Here is a 19,212-nt window from a genome sequence, read left to right on the forward strand (position 1 = left end):
ATTTTATAACCGGGCATCGTAAAAATTGCGCGCCATGCCGAATGGCGTGTCGTTCCTTTGTATGCTTTCCAACGACCTCATAAAAGTTTGCAGCTTTATGGGAAAGCTCCGCCCAATATTTTCCAACATATATTCCCTTCTTTTATTGAGCACGTCCCTCACGCAACACAGACAGGTTTCCCCCGTACGCAGTTCATGCGTAGAATATTTATGCCCGCTGCAATGTGAGGAACGTTTTAGGTGATAAAAGTTTCGCAAATGAGGTACAAAATACAATGCGTTTCCGATGCTGACTTGGCGCGTTTTGTGCGACAGAACGGTGCTGGGATATCCGAGCGTCGGATGTCCAGCCACAGGACGGATATCGTCTTCAGGAGGGAAGGAATACTATAGGATTGGCCGCAGTATGGGGGAGGAGAATCGGCTGACTCTCTCCCATAGTGCAGCCAATCAAATCTTTCTGGCCTTCTCAAGAACATGCTCTTTGCACCATAGAAATCATAAGGATGATTTCTATATGCTTGGCACGGTATCGGTTGATGACGTGTCCGTCCTCTGACCTCAAGGTTGCGGGTTCGAACCCAGTCGCGGACGGCAGCTAGCTCCCTCTGTGTAGAGTGGAGTCACGCTTCGTAACGCTTTGCAGAAGCGAACGCTACCAAGACGCCATTTTGACGCTATCGGTCACCATGTCTTGGGTACTGTGTTCTGCTTTCACTGTCAGCTTCTTCGAACCCCATTTGCTATTTATTTACAGAGTTATTCAGTGCAGTGTACAGCTAAGTTATACAGCTTTGTGACCGCCGCGAGGGCCGCGCTTTGGAGATAAAATGGCGGATATCGTAGCAGACGACGCGGTTTCACCGGCGTTGTCTTCACCCTACGCAGATGGGGCTGGTATTGAGGCACACTAAATAGGGATTCCTTGCAGCGTGCCGTATGCTGAGGGTACAGCTCACGTTAAAGATTGCACGTAGGAGAGTATCCACTAGAGTACCCAATGCAGGAATAATATTTTTCTGCCGCGCGGCCAACATTGACAAGTACATCCTGTATACGTTATATCGTGAATTCGGGTTAGCAAAAGCAAGCTTCTCAACTCCATTCTCAACACACAAATTTAGGCGCATATTTTAATGCCATGTTTTCATGTCTTCTTTCTTGGGACTATTTCGACATTTTGGGGTTGTCCATTCCCCTCATCACCACCGGCATTGGGGTAGCGCATCTACTCTGGCGATGAAACTTCCCTATCATCATCACAAAATAAAGTTGTTGTTGTTGTTGTTGTCAATATGTACACATTTTTTAGATATAATGTTTCCAATGAAAAATATCCAGAATAAGTCACAACTTCCACATCATTGACTTGTCCCGAAGAAGGAGGAGCGTCCTCAGAAAGGTCGATCAATTCTATTAATTCGATTCTATTTCTACTAGTTAATCACTCACTTTTGGATCACTTACTAAACTACCAACGTTCTAGTCACTTTCCTGCAGCCTGCGCCTTATAGTCTACCTTATTCATTAGTTAAAATATTTAGCATAAAATATATCGACAATTGAACGACAAAAACTAAAATGTCCGGAAGCTGTTACTGCGAATTCGTTGATGCTTATTAAACTATACGTGCTTATTATTACACCGTGAAAATATATCGATTCAGAAAAGTCTGCTGGAAAACCGACGAGGGCCGTTACATCGCTCCATTTGAAGCGCAGCGCTCAAACCACACCACTATATATCTCTCCGGAAGTGAGTCCACGAATATTCTGCGGGCCATCCCAAAATCGTACGCCCGATAAATCACTCTAAAAAGAGGGGAGTAATTTGCGCCGGAAGCGGTTGATTATGGCATATCCCGTCCACCGCTGTGACAACTGGTTTTTCAAAATGGGTAAGCCGCGTTATCGGCGAGTGGAACTTCCACTCTGGTTATCTCCCGCGGTAACGATTATTTGTGACTCCTCCGTGTATATATGCCATTGATTTCTCGAGCTGTAATGATAATTGCTTTTCCGAAGGGCTGATGCGGTATGCTTGATTGATGTCCTTTTGAAAGAATCCAGAGGGAATATATATATACTGCGAAACGGAATTCCGCTTACTCTTATAAAGGAAGTAATTCTACTCCACCGAGTATGAGTGATAAGAGGGCGCCACTGTTGAGCGCTGTTTCAAACGCGTTCCCGCTTAGTGGTCGACCGACACAGCATAAGCCCAAGAAATGTTTTTGTTACGTACGTTCCTGTGATGCCCGCAATCACATTTTGATTAAATTCCCCGCCAAATATATTCGTAATCGAATTTTACAGACCGCACTCTCGCTGCAGTGACGTCCGTGTTGGGCACTTCCGGTTTGTCCCCTGCTAAGCAATCGAAGCCACCGATTGAAGACAAGGCTTGCTAATTACGCTTTTGCCCTATCTGGAAACAGTTGTCAGTCGCCTGTATCTCTGTTACCCACACTCCGGACGTCACCGAATGTGGGATATCCCGTGCTGACGTTCGTTTTTCTCGTTTATCTCAAAGACTGCTGGACGAAATCTTGATACTAGATTGATAAGGAAAAGAAAGAAACGTGGAGATGTTAGCCCCCAAAACACTCCGGACTGCCTACTCCATCTACTACTCGCTACGGGCTATACTCTACTGGCTACTCGCGTCTGCACGTAACTTACAATGGAATTAACGCAACTCAAAAACAGTCAAAAACTGCAGACTGTAAGATGAGTTGAGGCGCAATCTCATAAAATTCAATAGCGTAAGCGCTCAAGACTCTAACGTCACACTTTTCGTCCTAATCACGCTCATAAAAATTGAAAATTGTGGGCAACAATATTAATGCGCCGAAGTATATAGACACCAACTTCGCGTTGCCCGACACATATGGCGGCGAAACTAAACGCTGCTTCTGACGAGACGACGGATACATGAGCGACAGTATGCTAAAATTAAGGTTGTGTCACACCAGGTGTCGCCTCGACCGATTTTATCGCAGTTTTGACAACAATAACAAAAAAAATCAGCGGCATTATCACCCCAAGCAGCACAACATCTTGGCCCAATATTGGCCAAATCTTGGACCAATCTTGGTCCAGTATTGGCAGTAGAGGCCCAATATTGGCCAAATCTTGGGCCAATCTAGGTCCAGTATTGGCAGTAGTGGCCCGATATTGGCCACATCTTGGACCAATATTGGCCCAATATTGGTCCAATCTTAGACCAACATTGGACCAAGATGTTGTGCTACTTTGGAGATATTTTGTAAGCAACAAGCTCTTAAATGACACCAAACGTGTAACCTGCTTGCTTGTTGCTTTTTCTGCGCCTTTAACAAAGAATAAACCTCGCACATTTAACGCACTGACACACATCGCCCGCTTCGTCAAACGCTTGTTTGCGAACAAACGATGTGATGGAGAGAACTGGTGACCATATGCGCGATGGCCGAAAGGTCATCGTGTGCGTTTTTGAGAATCCCCCTTTCCATTGCATGCATGCATGCACGAAGACTCTTGAGAATGAAACAGATGGCATCTCGTGCATCATACCATTGGACGGGAAGATGACGGATAATAATCTACCACGCCACGGATCGGTTCACGCAGGACAAGAAATTTCTTCTTCACACTACCGCAAAAGCGGGTCGAGATATAGGGTGGTACACGTCGAAAAATATGGCACCGAACACGAAAGGCTAGCTCTGTGAAGTTTTAGGCAGCTCCCTGAAAAAATACCGGCTATAATTTTTAACAACTGGCTTTTCTTTCGGTACATTGGCATGCATACCGCGTATAATTTTTTATTTATTTTTTGTTTTTTACTGCTATCAGTGAGTGATGCTAGAACTTCAGGATGCCCTAAAGATGGCCCTCTGTCAAGTATAAAAACCCTACATTATGCGACCAAATAGGTTCTAAAGGAGCAAAAAGAAAAAAAAAGATAACAGTGACAGCGAAGCCACTGGTCATAAAATTAAGCTGTAAATAATTGACCGCGAATGTAATAGAAATATTTTTAGGGTCGGACTTTTTCGGATTCTAACTGTCTTTCCCGGATTTGAAACCCGCACTTTTGAAACCAATATTAAATTCGGAGTGAAATCGGATGCTGTTGATACAATCGGGTGTTATCGGGTTAGTCTTTTTTTTTCTTCGTCCTGCAAGCGGCCCATGGTTAGAGGTGCCCTTACTGGTCGAAATATGCATCCCTCGCAATTTGTAGTCACCGCATGATGTAACATCAAATGTGCTTCGCATAGATTATTATTGCACTGGGATATTTTCACCAAACGTGTGCGCAGATTGCTATAGTAAATCGTGGACGTGTCACGTGATACAACTTCACACGTGATTAGAATTCGGGGAGAATTCGGGTTCAGAAACTGATTCGGGAGGGAATAATCGGGCGGAACCGAGTTTATAACCCGAAAAAGTCAGAGACCCTAAATATTTTGCGCAATGATTGTGATCACCATATAGAAACCTGCGGTGGCATCTTCTTAGTTTTGGGTCTGCGGTCCAACACATACTGCACGTAAGCGTCTCGTTCCGATGTAAAAGGAACCTGTTTTTTTTTTGTTTTTTTTGCAAAGACAAGCTTTGATCCTCGTGCGGAATTTATGGATCTCCAACACATCTGCTGACTGCTCATTTAAGGGTGATTCATACAAACAGGATCGTTACTCTTCTTGCTTTGTGCGCCGCAGGCAGTGAAACGACAGCGTAAATAATTCTTCCCCGTGACGGCGTTTGCTTTATACGCGGCCCCTCGTACAATAAATATAAACCGCGAGTCAAGATTACCGCCGGCTGTAAATTTCCGGACGGAGCAGTAAAAACCTTTTAACTGCCTTCCGTCCGCTCTCGTATGGCCGACACATTTGGGCGGCGGCAGTTCTTCTTGCAAGAAGCCGGGATTAGCCAAATGTTTACAACATCTGCCGCCATGTTAGACCGTTATTTCTGCCCTTCTAATATCTTGGCTTCTGGGATGCCAGAAAAGTCGTTGCACCGTCGCTTTCACGTTGCGTTGACATCGGAGAAGAAGTGTCTATATGGGCAGTGACCGGAGGCTGTGATATATCATCGATCACGGAGGATGTAATTTAATTAAATTATAATTCGGCGTTTTGCTTTGGAAGACGAGTAAAATAATGAGGACGGTGGGTTCATTTTGTCCATTTGAGATTAAGGTGCCTGGAAATCTCTGCACGTATTCAGCAGAAGACGGCGTGTCTGAGCTACACTTATACCATTCCGCCAAGTTGCTGGCGTCAACAATCCTTGGGATCGGCAACAACAACAACAGATACACTGATGACGATGACGAATGAGGAAATTCGCTACATGGGTTGTGGCCCACCACTCCAATGCCGGCAAACCGGAACACCGCGGACTTCGAAGAAGTGCATGCGCCGCCAGAAGAAGCTTCAGCAACGGCTTCATTTCTATCGACGAAGTCCTGGAGCATGTCCTGGTGTAGGGCCACAGGCCTATAAGCCCCCCAGCACGTTAAGCCTATTATTCCATCACCGCCGATCAGGAATCATGTAGAGGGACATCATCTCCTCTTCTGGTCCAGGATCTATGTGTGTGTGTTTCAGTGATTTCGACGTGGCTCTGCACGTCAAGCACTGTCTCCCTGCCAAGTACCGAAACACTCGTATGCCTCTGCACACCTCTATGTTATGGCAGTAGCGTTGTTCACGTGACCTGCATTGACATCAGCTCCAAGAACGGTCACCGTGCAACTGCCACCCAAGAGTATACAGCATATTTTCTATAGGCGGCTCCTGTCTCTGTCCATCCAGAAGGGATCAAAAGCGTTCCCCCGAGTCTGCATATAGTGTACCCGAAAGAGCTCTGAACAGAACGTACCCACGCTGCTCCCACGCTAAACCCTGGTTAACAAAAACAGTATCATTAATACCGTCCGTATCTTTGAAATCGTTTCCTCAAATAGAAGGACGCGATCATCACCCGGCTCGGGGTCCGCAACAAACTTCGTACAGCGAACAATGGGCACTGTGTACCTGAGCACCTGCAACAGAGTGACAACAAACCATACATATATCTCAGCCGGGCCCGGTCTCGCCCGCAACATACATCTTCCCGCGGCTGTAAAGTAAAAGGAGGGACGCGTATATGCGTCCCTACCATCACAAAAGCGATAATTTATTATGGCGCGCTTTGTGCATCGCTGTCGCCGAAGCTTTGTACTAATGTCTATGGCGGCGGGGACCCTCATCATGCATTCTTTGCCCAGGGGAGAATGATAAACGAGCGCCGCAACTACAATGGCCGGCCTGCATGTTCAGCTCCTTCTTTTGGGACGAATTATTGCGCTTTTAGAGGCGGCCCCGTCGATCTGTCACATAGCTCAACGCCCCGCCATCGTTAGGGTGGATTCGTGTTTAACCAGTGTCGTGAAATTTAGCGAAAAGTCGTTAGATTTAGCGGGGAACGGCGGCGGCCTCGCGTGGCGCTTCGTGTTGTGTCGTCTGCTTTGGCTTTGTCGTCTGCTTTGACGGGATCTCTCTCGAGCCGCTCATGGGTAATGGACGAGCGGATGCCGGATGGGTTTTGGGGAAACTGTGGGAAGTTTTACTTCCAAGGATGAACTAGATGAAGGCACCGTTAATGGTTCTCGTCGCGAAAACCAATGCAGGAGTCCTTCCATCGTCGTGGTCATCTCGAGAGGTATGCTGTGTGGTGCAGTTTGTAAATGTTCAAGCGATACAGCCTCGATACGGGCCAGCTGCTGCGTCCTTCGAACTAGTTAATTTATTTCTATACCCTCAGGGTCAAGAACATACAACGCATACAACGAATGCCGCATTGGCTGCACCCAAAAATGCACCCCCAAAATTGCAGTCCATCTGCAGAAGCAGCAGCTGCAGAAGAGCAGTAGAAGAGCTGCATCCAACGGTACAGCCAATTGTTTTCGTTTATGAGGTTGTTAGTTGACGTTATCTGTAAGATGGAGGAAACATCGACGAATATTTTTGACGTGATGCTTTTCTTCTGCTGCTTTGACAATTGAATAAATCTCCAGCTAGTGTAAATTGGCTGGGATATATATATACGTATATCTATTGAAATTTATTGCCTTATGTATATTTCTAGATTATGTATTTCTGTGATTGCATCCCGTGATTTGCTTCTTCTTCATTTGGCGAGTGTATTATTCTCGTTTTTGAACTTTTACGGAGCCCCCATAAGAACGTGCACGAAAATATGTTTGATCGCTATGGTAATTGCCAAAGCAGAGGTCATTGCAAAAAAGGAAAGCAACACAAAAGACAAAGAAGGACTCAAGGTGTAACAATTGACAAAACACTGGAAGCAAGTTTTTTTTATTTGTTTATTTATTTATTTCGAATACTTCTAGCATCTTACGACGCCATAGAAGGAGGGGCAAATACAAATGCACAGTACAAACAAAAACACTGTCTGCAACAATTCAACTAAAACAATGAGACAGCGTGTCGCATACAACAGCTTGTTGTGGGAGACTATTCCAACTTTGGAGGTCTTATACAAGGAGGATTTTTCTTATTTATGCAGAATACCTCAAAGGGGCCCTCGGAGGGGGAATACGACGACAGCCGCTTATTTCGACCGATATCACATCAACGAAGAACCCATCAGAGACAATGACGTCGTCCTTCGTGTATAGTCACTGTTCAGGGTCACTTCATCTGAAGAATTAGTAGGTATCAGTAATGTAGCGAGAGAAATATTTTTGGATGGCATTTACTGGCATGACGGAAGACAAAAACGGCAGATGAACTGTCCGTCTGTCGGTTTTCGTACTCCTTACCCACTCATAAAATGTACCATTCGATTGCCCATTGTTGAAAATGGAATCCTGCGAATTTACTCGATCACGAACGACACTCGTATTTAATAAACGAATTAAGTTGATAAATGCGGCACAGAATCCTGCGATCTGTGTTGGCAACAGCAGCATCCGCTTCGTCGGCCTGAAGGAAAGTCTGTGATTGGATGCAGAAATCGTCTGCTCTCTGGCCCTTTTGCGCCAGCGAGAGCAGTTGCCTGGGAACTGGCTACCAGCTCCCGTGGCTCAGTGGTTAGCGTGCTGGCCATGTAACGTCGGGAGTGGGAGGTACCCGGGTTCGAACCCCGGCTGTGTTGTCTGGGGGCTTTTCCTCAGACGCTTTTCAGACATATGTCCGCACAGTTCCCTTAGAAGTCGGCCCACGGCGCCAGTCGTGACGTTGTCCACCTCTGTGAGGCCGACAGTTATTCATCATTACCACCACCTGGGAACTTGCTCTTTCATTTCAGGAGGAGTTCTACGGAAACATTACATGGGGAGAGGATTTCGCTCTCGTTTTCCCTCACCCAAATGCACTACCAAGGGTACCATTTCGGTACCCCCCTCCCCTTCTAGCTACACAGCATTTAGACGTGAATTACGTGTTTGAATGCGAGAGTATAGATGAGGTCGAAAAGACGTCCCGAAGTGATGCACGTTCTTACAAACTATTTGGTTGCCGACTGTGGATGCCGCCATTCTTAGGTCACGTGTATTGTGTCGTCTCTATGATGACGTGTAACGGGGCCGCGTCCACAATGCATTGCGTGCGTCGGGTGCCGACTTCAAAGGAAACTGTCACTTTTTTTGTCGGAATGTGTCTGCTTCTTCCATGGAGGCGTTCAGGCAGGTTTTTGGCGCTATAGCTTCGGAATTCGTCCGTGACCATTCAAATTGCCAATAAACTTTTTTTGATCTTCTCAAAGTCATATCTCGTTCAAAGTCACATGTCCCGTTCTTTCCTCTCTGAAAAATATCAAGTAGGGACCCACCTTCCTCCACATTTATCCCCACTTTGTCATCCTTTTACCATCCCCAGCATCATCCCCAGCATCCCCCGACACGCTCCGCCATCTATGTATGACAAGAAGCAATTCTGAGCTGCGCGCCGCCGCCGATCACGTTTCTGCGAGCTGCCGCCGCCGAGTATGTCGGCCCGCGTTTGCCGGACAAACGGGAGATGATAATGCGCTCCACATGTTGTCAGTCTAAAAATATTTTGTGAACGTTTCCTTATCGAAGTGATAACATTGGACGCGTGGGCTTCACCTTGACTTCGGATTCAGCTATTGAAGATACCACCTTCAAAATCTAACGGAAACATTTCATTCGTGAAGCCCGCATTTGCTGATCAAATTTGTTTGTTTCGTTTGTTGTCTGTGTCGTCTTCTGTGTCCGTGTCTCTCGATCTTCTTCATGGATCTATACCAGCTAGCCTGCACCCTTTCCCTTGTTTCAATTTTGTTTGCAAGAATGCGTACATCGGCGGCGATCTCCTTCCAGCTCCTTACTCACCTATGAAACACAAACCACTATAGTATTCGGTATTGGCCGACATTCTACTCGGCTAACTTTTTCGTCCGAAAAGTGCTCAGATATTAACCAAACAAGATGAGCGCTGCTTCCGCAGCTGCAGAGGCTCCGGCGGCAACGACATCAGCGTGACGTCACTCCCTCACAGGAGGAGTGAGAGGGTGCCGGTAGACTTCCGCACGGCCGCGGCATCCCTTCTCGCAAGGGCGTGCTCTGATTGATGGTAGAGGGAACGACGTTTTAGTCATACTCCAGAGAGGGAATTCCTGCACACTCTCCACATCCAGCGTCCGCTCTTGTCATGTATTCCATCGAATAACGCTCAAACTACGGCACTATCTCGCGCAGGATCTTCGATATCGTGGTCACCATGTAATAAAATGGCACCACGCGGAATAAAATGGCACCATAGTTTATAAATCGACTGGAAAGGATGCGACACTTATATTGCCACAGGTAATGCCCCAAAAAATTTGAAAGAAGAAAAAAAAAACACGGGTATTTACCTTAAAGTGAACTTGCATTTCAAGTTTTACTGCAAAGGGGGGAATATACGCGTATGTAATTGGCACCGCAAACATTAAAACACATCCAACGGTAACGTCAGTAGGAAGCCGCGGTAGAGGTCACCTGCTTATGAGAGCCAATAGGCACAGGGAGGCTCTGGCACTTCTGACGTAGGAGCTCACCACAGACGTGTGTTCAAGTGTTTGTATCTTTTCTCATCAACTACAACACGCAGAAAAGTTTTTTTCCCTCAATATTCTTGCATGTAGTCCAATCTGTGCATGATATAATCAAACACAGGGAATGTAACTTTTGAAGATAACTTTGTTGTCTTGTCTGATGAATGCTTTCTGACATGTTGAGTAAGTCACTGTTCTCAAATGATCACACATGATCGCCCCAGTACTTCCCTGCCTACCACTTGTATGTCATGTGCTGTCCTAACCGCATGTGTAATGTTGTATAATGTTCTCTCAACGAGTGCTGTGGACGTATGAGAACAACGTGGTGTCGTGCTCAACTTGAAAAGAGTAAGATCTTTCCTTCAGTCAGTGCACCGTGCTCACGAATTCAAACGTTCAAAAACTGAAACCTTATACTTTTTTTGGACAATTCAACTTGTCTTTTACAATGCTTCTCAAACAGTAACTGGCTCAGGATTTTGCAACAGGTGCCTTGGAATTCCCTTGGGAAGCTGAAAAAGAAAATTACACAAAAGTAATGTCAGTCATGCTGACAGCCACAGTTAAACAACAGCCACAGCCCAACAAGGCCTTGTAATTTTCTCATCTGGTCACATTCCACCTTCACCACCTTCACACCAATGGTGGATCCGGGGGTGGGGTTAGGTTACACATTAGATTTCCCCCTCTCCAGTTATGGGCAAAGTTTCCCTCGGTTTTAATCCTGCAGCCTATAAATGATTACTTTCATCGTGTAATGATAAGCTACAACCAGCGACATAAGAAACTGACACCAGGAATGGCAAGCAGGATGTTGCATAAGTCGTATCCATTTTTTTTTTGTGATGTTTTATTTTTTCCAATACCTGGCCTCAATGAATATGCCACCTTTAATCCAAGTAATCCAATTTTATCAATTAATACACCACCTTTCCAGTAATCTGCATTATCCATAACAGTGCTGTTTCCGGGATGGATTGAATGCGTACTGAGAAAAGACTACCCACACACTGTGCACACTTTCCTCGGTAAAGGCATCCACTAAAACCTCCCTTGTTTCCAACAGTTTTGTTTCTGTCGTCCGCTATTTGTGCCATACCATTTTTATGTGCTTTTCTTGTTGAAACTTGAAGATTGTCCAAGAAAAAAATTGGACTTAACGAGATCTTGGTCAAAATTGATTCAGTTGGTAGAAAGGTAGCAGAGAGGTTACTCAAAAACGTTTAGCTCTATTCAGATGTGATAATGACAGAGGTATTTCAAATGTGCTGCTGCATCTTCACGGTACATACGTTGACAGGCTAGACAGTCACTAGCGTACATTTTTCAATATGTTTGACATACAAACATTTACATTTGGCACCAGGAGGTTAAATGAACTGCTACTGTCAAGTACCTTGCTTAAATCCTTTCTTCATTTCTTCAGCAGTAGTAAGGCCAACCTGAATAAGACAAAAAGATAGGTACACCAAAGAAGGTACACTTCAAACATTGTGCAACAGTCAGTTGTAACAACAAAGAGAGCAAGCCACAACAAGCAACAAGGGTACTGTCTACCCTGGTTATGCTACAACGAAGGCAGTACCATCACCACACACGTATGCAATAATAATTCTTTCCCCCAAATTAAAGATTGTTTCCTATGTACAGGGCACAGAGCACACCAGCCCAACAACAGGCCCACATGGACTTGGAACATACCATACCATACAGTTGTTTCGTTCTATACAACTTGTAAAGAGAAAACTGCTAAATGCTTTCACGTACCTCCTGTAAAACACTCTCGGTCAGTTTAGTTTGACCTCCCTCTTTGCTTTGAACCCCACAATGCTCTACAAACATATTTGGAATGTTGTTTCCAAAGTAGATTTTATTGTTGGATGAAATGGCTTCATATCGTTTCAGCTCCAGGTACTCTGGCGTGAGCAGAAGCTGAAAATTGAACGTTTTGCAAGTAAATCAACAATACTCAGCATTCAGCACTCCTATATCAACAAATCAAAGCCGACATACCTGATTTGCTTCAGCTAGTTTTGCTTTGGTATAGAACACCGCATCCCCTTGCATTTTTTCCCGAGACAGGTGCATTTCATCTGAACAAAACGTGCTCTTCAGACAACGGTCAAGATGTGGTTGGCGGAAATACGCACCTTCAATTTGTGCCATCTTCCTGAGTGACTCCTGTTCCAGGATCCTTTGTTCATACTGTATCTTAGCAACCAAAGCTACCTTCTCAGCATCTGCAACACAAACATCTACGCTGCATACCTGCTAACTAGACACACCAGAATCCGTACCGATGAGCGCCTTTTTGCGATCCGTTTCCGCATCCTTCTCGACAACCTTTTGTCGCTGTTCAGCAATAAGGAGCTTGGTTTTCTCTGCTTCCCTGACAAAAAAATCACAGAAAAACTCATCAAGACTGTCCGTGCCCTTGATGGCAAGGTTCTAACTCCACTTTGTAACAAAAATTGTAGTTTTCTTTTTTTTTTGGGGGGGGGGACTTTTTAAGGCCCGGATGTCATTTTGCCCGGGATATAAAGCACCATTTATGGCTGGGACTTCAATATGTTATGAAAATATTTATTAGCTACAGGTATCACGTGACAGAATACACAATGTGATCTGTTCACAAAGGCGACTTAGGACTCCTGAATAGAAAGGACACCTAGATAGAAAGGACACCTAGATAGAAAGGAAGGTCGATGCATACAACGATGGGTGCTGTTCATCTCTCACACTTCTGGCTTCCGCTAGTGATTGCTATTGCAATGAGTGCTAACTCTTTGAAACTATGGTTCTGACTCCGGACAAGCGGAATTTTCACTGCCGCTCCGCAAGTATACGGAAAATATACAAAACGAAGGGTTTTCAAGGTCTCTGAAAAGTTCCAGGGCTTTCCCTGACCTTGAGAACAGCATTTTCAAATTCCGGGGGTTCAAGGGTTTAAAGGATCAGTGGCAAGCATGGGTGGCAAGGCATTTCACTTACATCATTTCGTAGTTCCTGCGGATTGTCTCGGGGATTTTGGGTTTTGTCACCCGCACAGCTTGAACAAACAGTCCTGGTGCCATGACAGTCAAGTCTCGCTGCAGGGCAGTCCTGAGATTTTCATCAATCTGATCTGGAACGTACACTTTTCTGTAACGCCCAAGCGACTCGAGCGAAGAAATATCACTAAGTCAATGTCTCTGCCGGCTCCATTTTTTACGGATCTCCCAAATGTCTTTACAGGTAGCACTGGTGCCAGTGGCAGATCCGGTGGCACCAGATGTCCTGACCCCCTTCAAAATCCCATTGTCACCGTCAGGCAGTTAAAAGTATTCGGCCAAAGTACAACACATTTGTTGTCGGACAGACGTCGCAAGTGACGTACCAAAGAGGTTGATGTACACTTCTTGGAGATTGTGAACACTGCAGAACTGATTGAGCTCGTGGTGCACCTTGTTAAATATTAGTGTCTTGTCATAATCCGCAGTATAGTTCTTCACCATGTCGTATACTGAAACGCAATAGTAAAAACTGATTACAAACATTCTAAACAGATGGTCTGAAGGCGTCGATTCATTTTGAGATCTGTTGAGTATTATCCTACTGTTAAGCTACGCGTAGCTTACGGTAGGATAATACTCATAAGGATAAACATATATATATATACATATATATATGACAAGATAGTAAGAGAAAAATAGCAGCACCAGTTACAAGAACAGAAGACAAAATCCAAAAATTCACTTCTTCAATCTATTCTAATACACCAATCTAATCACATGCTAATCTAAGACTCACTACTCGCACTACAGAAACACAGGTCGCCATGACAACCCTACACTAGGTCACTCACTACTTCCACACAAATCGCACAAACATAGCTGGGGCCCTTCTGGATAAGACTCATTGTACCAGATTGTCAGTTAGAGTCTGAACAAAACCTTCTAATGAGCTACAATTGATTACATTGTTGATGAGATAAGCATTGGACTTCAACACCAAATGTGAAAGTGCTCTTTTTCCTTTGTTTTGCTTAATGTCTACTTTGGCTATCGCCTGTGCTGCGCTTCCATTGGTGTGTCTGGCCTAAGTCATCACGATGTCACTATCTCTGGGGCTTCCTTAGCTGCAGAGGGAGTGTGGATTTTTGAAACTCATTTATTTAATATGCAAGCTATTTTCGGAAGAGAAATTTGGCCGAGCAGATCGTGAAGGGGTACCGAACATTACCGTACCGGTCTCGTACACACGTTTGTGGATGCGATGGTCCCTTTAACGCAGAATCTCACTGGATGGAGTATATTAAAGGGGCAATAAACAGGTATACGAGGCGCACCTTTTTTTAAATGCATCGTGATAAGTTGCTGACGTTGAACGTTTAAAAAAAAAAATGTAGTCGTAAGAAAGTAAATAACGGCTCCAAACCGACTGAATATTCGCTGCACTCTTTCGCCCCCATGCCCCGCCCTGCGATGTCCTGGGGACGTCATTTTGACGTCACGCATCATCAGCCATTTAGAATGCGGGACGCTTATATGTTGCTTTCGTTGCAATATCGAAAAGTGAGGTCAACTCTAAACATATCCCACATGTCCAATCCAAGATGGCCAGTTCCAAACCGTACCAAAAACCCTCAATATTCTATTTCACGCGCGCGCTATGTTTTCCGCGCTGTATTGCTCCGCGAGGTCACCGCGATGTTCCCGCAACCGGTTCCCTCGTGAGCTGCGGCTTGTCTCAGTGGGGTCCGTCATTGGCTAGGAGAGCGAAATCTCCCCCACCTCCAGCGCCTAGAATTCAGTGTTGATATACGGTGGAATATAGTGACGTGATGTGACAGGATACGTACCACTGTCGGGGCTCAGGATATTCACGACCTCTATCCGATCAAAGTAGATCATGACTCCACCACTGTAACACACAAAAGGGTTTCAGTTCTCACAAGGCTGACGTGATAGAAAAAAATAATAAAAAATCAGGGGGGAAAATTTTTGTCGAGTACGTGCCTAGTACCGCAGGGTACATTTTTAACTTCGTCCGTTTGCAATGTTACCTGCAGCAAAAGAAGAAAGCACCTTTTAGAATGGCCATCAGAATATCATCAGACTACATTGCACTTTTTCTTCACTTTTTCTCACACATTGAAGTGTGGAATACATAATCGCCATCAATTCCTTACAACAGTTGCAATACTTAGTGGAAACTTACCTGTATCGACCGGAAACTGGTAATAAAAGGTACCATCATATGAAATCCGGGGCTACTAGTCTGTCGTAGCAGTGCGCCACCCTGCAATCAAATTCATGACAATACTGGAACACATATAATTTTTTTTTTTTATGATATTAAAAACTCACCCGATAATAAACACCAACATGACCTACAAAGGAGCATGCTATGGTTAACACAAATGTCATGCTTACAACACCTGAGACGTACCTTCTTCAATTTTATGAAGGGAGAAATTGGTTACCAGGAAGAGGCCTACGGCTCCGACTAGCGCCACCATACCGGAGTTGGTCATCTGCAAGGGACACCGTGGTTTCTACTGGAAAGTTACCAGAATGCGGTAAGGGTTTCACCTTTGTTCGTTAGGAAAGGAGGGTGCATCCGCAGGCTAAGTTTGTGTGGAAGGTGTGATGAAGATGTGTGGAGTTTTGACAGTTTTTCTTGCTTCCTTTCACTGTAAACGAAAGAAGAAAAAAATTGTACAACAACTCAAACGACATGGGGCAATGCATGTACGTCTATCAGGTCACTGGTGAGGTCACTGGCGAGGAAAAACTGATTCACACGTAATTGTTGGCAAAATTTACGATAAAAACTAAGCTTCGGTTCTTCTGTAATACCACCGGTTAAAACAGTGGCGTGACCAGAAGCGCACCTAGACAGTGTTATCTCCAGCAGAATTTTTAGTTGGGAGTCTTTCTTTTGTCATATCTTTTTCGATAGCCACGTTTGTGTTATCTCCGCAAGAGCAGCGGAGAGGTGGAGCTAGGTATTGTTAAGTTGCAACTGTATGACGCCACTTAGACGACAAAGCGGGAATGAAACGTGAAGTTTCTTAGCTATACCGGATATACCTTGTCTTTTTCTTTACAGGCTCAAAAGGGAAGCTCTACACTACTGTGCACGTAGGGGGATTTATATTACTAATATCAGCGTACGTTTCGAGATTGAGCTCATTGGCGGCTATGGTTACGGCTACGGCTTTGGCTGGCTGCCGTGGCTTTGCTTGCACGTTGGGCCGGCTATAGATATCCGTATTATTGCAAAAAATAAGACGTAATTTCGCTCTAGGTAGAACGTATATAAGGCTCCAAAGGTTAAATCATGTAAATATGGGATGTAAAATACACTTTTTTTGCGATATTATTGCCGTTACGAAAATTCAGATAAGCATTGTTCAGCGTCCAATCAGAAGACACCAAGGATTTGGCGCGCTTTGGACATTGGCGGCAAGAGACGTGCAAGTGTGACGGTCTCCCTCAGATTTCTAAGTGGCTTCGTTTTAGTTATAATTTATAGTGATTTTTTACGATGTTCGAAGCGAGGTTAGTTAAGGGAGCCCTTCTCAAGAAGGTTCTCGAGGCAGTCAAGGACCTGATTAACGAAGGAACATGGGACTGCTCGGCGACAGGCATCAGCTTGCAAGCCATGGACAACTCTCACGTCAGCTTGGTTTCTTTGAACCTCAGAAGCGACGGCTTCGACAAATTTCGTTGCGACCGAAACCTCTCCATGGGAATGAACCTCACCAGGTGAGTACTTCTCGATATTTGTACAAGGTCTCCGGCTGATGGACACCTCCCTTTGTTCGTGCAGCATGTCGAAGATAATGAAATGTGCCACGAACGACGATATTATCACAATAAAAGCCCAGGATGATGCCGATACAGTAACATTCGTGTTCGAAGCGCCCAGTGAGTATTCGCGGATGTTGCGAAACTGTTTTTCTTTTCTCTTTTTTTTTTGTGCGTTTGTGTGTGTGCGCTCTGACCAACCTACTTTCAGACCAAGAGAAGGTCTCGGACTACGAGATGAAATTGATGAACATCGACACGGAGCACCTGGGCATCCCTGTACGTTGTCCTTCGGGCTTTCTGAGTCGTGGAAATCTGACTTTTTTTTTTTTTTTTTCTACGCAGGAAACGGACTACAGCGTGGTCGTGAAGATGCCGTCTGGTGAGTTCCAGCGCATCTGTAGGGACCTGAGCCAGATCGGAGACTCCGTCCGCATCACATGCACCAAAGAAGGGGTTAAGTTCTCCACCACCGGTGACCTGGGCACAGGTATACCTTCTTCAGCTCATACCTTCCTTCAGGGAGGGTGCTCGGTGACCCGTGTCTTAGTCCTATCGATCAAAATATTTTTCAGGCAACGTGAAGCTGTCTCAGACGGCGAATGTTGACAAAGAAGAAGAGGCTGTCATCATTGAGATGCAGGAAGCAGTCTCCCTGACTTTTGCGTTGCGCTATCTTAACTCTTTCACGAAAGCCTCTCCACTTTGCGAGCAGGTGCAGCTCTCCATGTCTGCCGACGTTCCCTTGGGTGAGAAGGCGGAATATTTGCAACTATTTTGTTGCTTCACTGCGCATTTCTCCTTGGAAGTAGCTTGGTTACTGCTGAGTGGCTACCTTTTCACATAAAGCAATTGAGTCGTGACTACAGGTTTTCCCGGTGATTTTAATCCAAGCGCCATCGAAATTAATCCACGTGCCATGCAAACTTTATGGGGCATGGATTAGTTTAGCTGGCACTTGGATTAAAATCGCCGGGGGAAACCTGAAAGTCGTTTCTTTAAGTAACCAAGACTATTTGAAAAACGCCCGGTGCCGTTTACGCGCGTAAGGTACTTACTACAGTCACTATATAATGTGACTATATATAGTGACTGTAGTAATTACGTACTATAAGAAAAGAGAGCAATACTCTCCTACTTTCTGACAACAAAGTTCCCAAAATGGCACACTTCAGGACTTTCTGAAGTTTCTCTAAAAGCAAATTGTCTGCGATATTTACTGAGAAAATATAAGTTTTCTTACTCTGTCTGTCATCAAATAGTAACGTGTGACGTCGATCAAATACTGGTTATAGTCCCGGAAGATCTGATTGAGAATGTGCTGTTCACAATGGTTTCGAAGAGAGTGCATCAGTGTCGAGGGCATTCCTGAATTTGAGGTGGCATCTAATGAGGCAGTGACTATATGCTCATGGTTGTATTGCTATGTGGGCAAACCGCTGTTGTCAGCTCTAGCTTTTAAGGAACTCTTTGCTTGGCGCTCGGAGTGGTCAGCATATTCGTAGTGGGCATATAATCCACCATATTTGGAGTGCACGCCTCTAATTACGTCTCTTCTTCCTTCCTTTTTTTTTTTTTTGTTGCTATAACAGAGTTACATTTTAAAGTAACTCCAATTACTAGTTGTCTCTCGAAGTAAAGCCACAAACTATTATAACTCCCACGACCTCTTCCAAAATCTCGCTACTTATTGTGCCATATTTTCTTTCCATAATTGTTCGTTATTTTTGGACCGACCGTTTATCTTTACATATATTTGCGTGCAAATTTTTCCAGTTGTGGAGTACAAGATAGACGACATGGGCTACGTGCGCTACTACTTGGCTCCGAAGATCGAGGACTCTGAGGACAGTTGATCTGGAGGGAACAGGCACGTGTACAGACAAACAAGCTGCTTTTACATAATGTCCTCGTATTCATTTTTTTTTTTTTTTTTGCATTGTTATACTGTGTCACTTTGAGATATTTTCTTCTTTCAAAGTTGCTTCGAAATAGATCTTGAGTGTCAAAAAAAAAAAAAAGAGTCTGGGTCGGGTCAGTCTCTACAAACCCAGCACAGTGGATGAACATGTTCACAGCCATGTTCACAGAGTAACTAAGTTGCAGTTGCAGCTGGCTTGTGGAAATGGTAACTAAGTTAGTTAGTTACTTTTCAGAATATACCTAGTTACAACAGCTGTTACCACATAAAGGAACTTAGTTGTTTACTATTTAAGAGACAAGTAAGTCTTAACTCTAAAATAAAAATGATGCACGTAGTTTTCAATTGCACGTCCAGTATCAGTGTTGCTAAGTTGCTGGATGCCATGCACTTGGGTACTATTTTACGGCCGCCTAATACATGACTGTG

At 44.6% G+C, this 19,212-nt stretch overlaps 2 protein-coding genes and 1 long non-coding RNA gene across 8 annotated transcripts in view; 2 read left to right on the plus strand and 1 right to left on the minus strand.

Annotated features, from left to right (window-relative positions):
• LOC135368902 (uncharacterized) overlaps window positions 1-7,839 on the plus strand; it is a 119,624-nt gene extending 111,785 nt beyond the window's left edge. The window contains exons 4-5 of one of the 2 annotated variants that reach the window (XR_010414893.1): window positions 6,808-6,933; window positions 7,573-7,839. This is a non-coding gene — a long non-coding RNA (uncharacterized LOC135368902). The remainder of the gene's footprint in view (window positions 1-6,807; window positions 6,934-7,572) is intronic. The other variant, XR_010414892.1, reaches the window with a different exon arrangement.
• Window positions 7,840-10,472: 2,633 nt separating this feature from the next.
• LOC135368899 (erlin-1-like) lies at window positions 10,473-16,309 on the minus strand. Of its 5 annotated transcripts, none has more exons than XM_064602452.1 (15): window positions 16,227-16,309; window positions 15,642-15,742; window positions 15,499-15,583; window positions 15,417-15,439; window positions 15,268-15,348; window positions 15,066-15,112; window positions 14,909-14,970; window positions 13,445-13,570; window positions 13,060-13,192; window positions 12,366-12,457; window positions 12,219-12,308; window positions 12,082-12,161; window positions 11,836-12,000; window positions 11,465-11,510; window positions 10,473-10,580 (listed from the first exon to the last, which is right to left on the minus strand). In XM_064602452.1, exons 3-15 carry the CDS (start codon window positions 15,581-15,583, stop codon window positions 10,540-10,542), a joined length of 1,071 nt encoding a protein of 356 aa, XP_064458522.1. In that variant the 5' UTR covers window positions 15,642-15,742; window positions 16,227-16,309; the 3' UTR covers window positions 10,473-10,539. The 5 variants fall into 5 exon arrangements, with proteins under 5 accessions (XP_064458522.1, XP_064458520.1, XP_064458524.1 ...); XM_064602450.1 differs by having other exon boundaries at window positions 16,143-16,252; XM_064602454.1 differs by lacking the exon at window positions 16,227-16,309 and adding an exon at window positions 16,134-16,210.
• On the plus strand, window positions 16,167-19,133 carry LOC135368901 (proliferating cell nuclear antigen-like). Its single transcript, XM_064602455.1, has 6 exons — window positions 16,167-16,820; window positions 16,885-16,982; window positions 17,074-17,141; window positions 17,208-17,352; window positions 17,438-17,611; window positions 18,639-19,133. Exons 1-6 carry the CDS (start codon window positions 16,600-16,602, stop codon window positions 18,716-18,718), a joined length of 786 nt encoding a protein of 261 aa, XP_064458525.1. The 5' UTR covers window positions 16,167-16,599; the 3' UTR covers window positions 18,719-19,133.
• The last annotated feature ends 79 nt before the right edge of the window (window positions 19,134-19,212 follow it).

This window comes from Ornithodoros turicata, chromosome 9, assembly GCF_037126465.1.
Source record: "Ornithodoros turicata isolate Travis chromosome 9, ASM3712646v1, whole genome shotgun sequence".
Lineage (NCBI taxonomy): Eukaryota > Metazoa > Arthropoda > Arachnida > Ixodida > Argasidae > Ornithodoros > Ornithodoros turicata.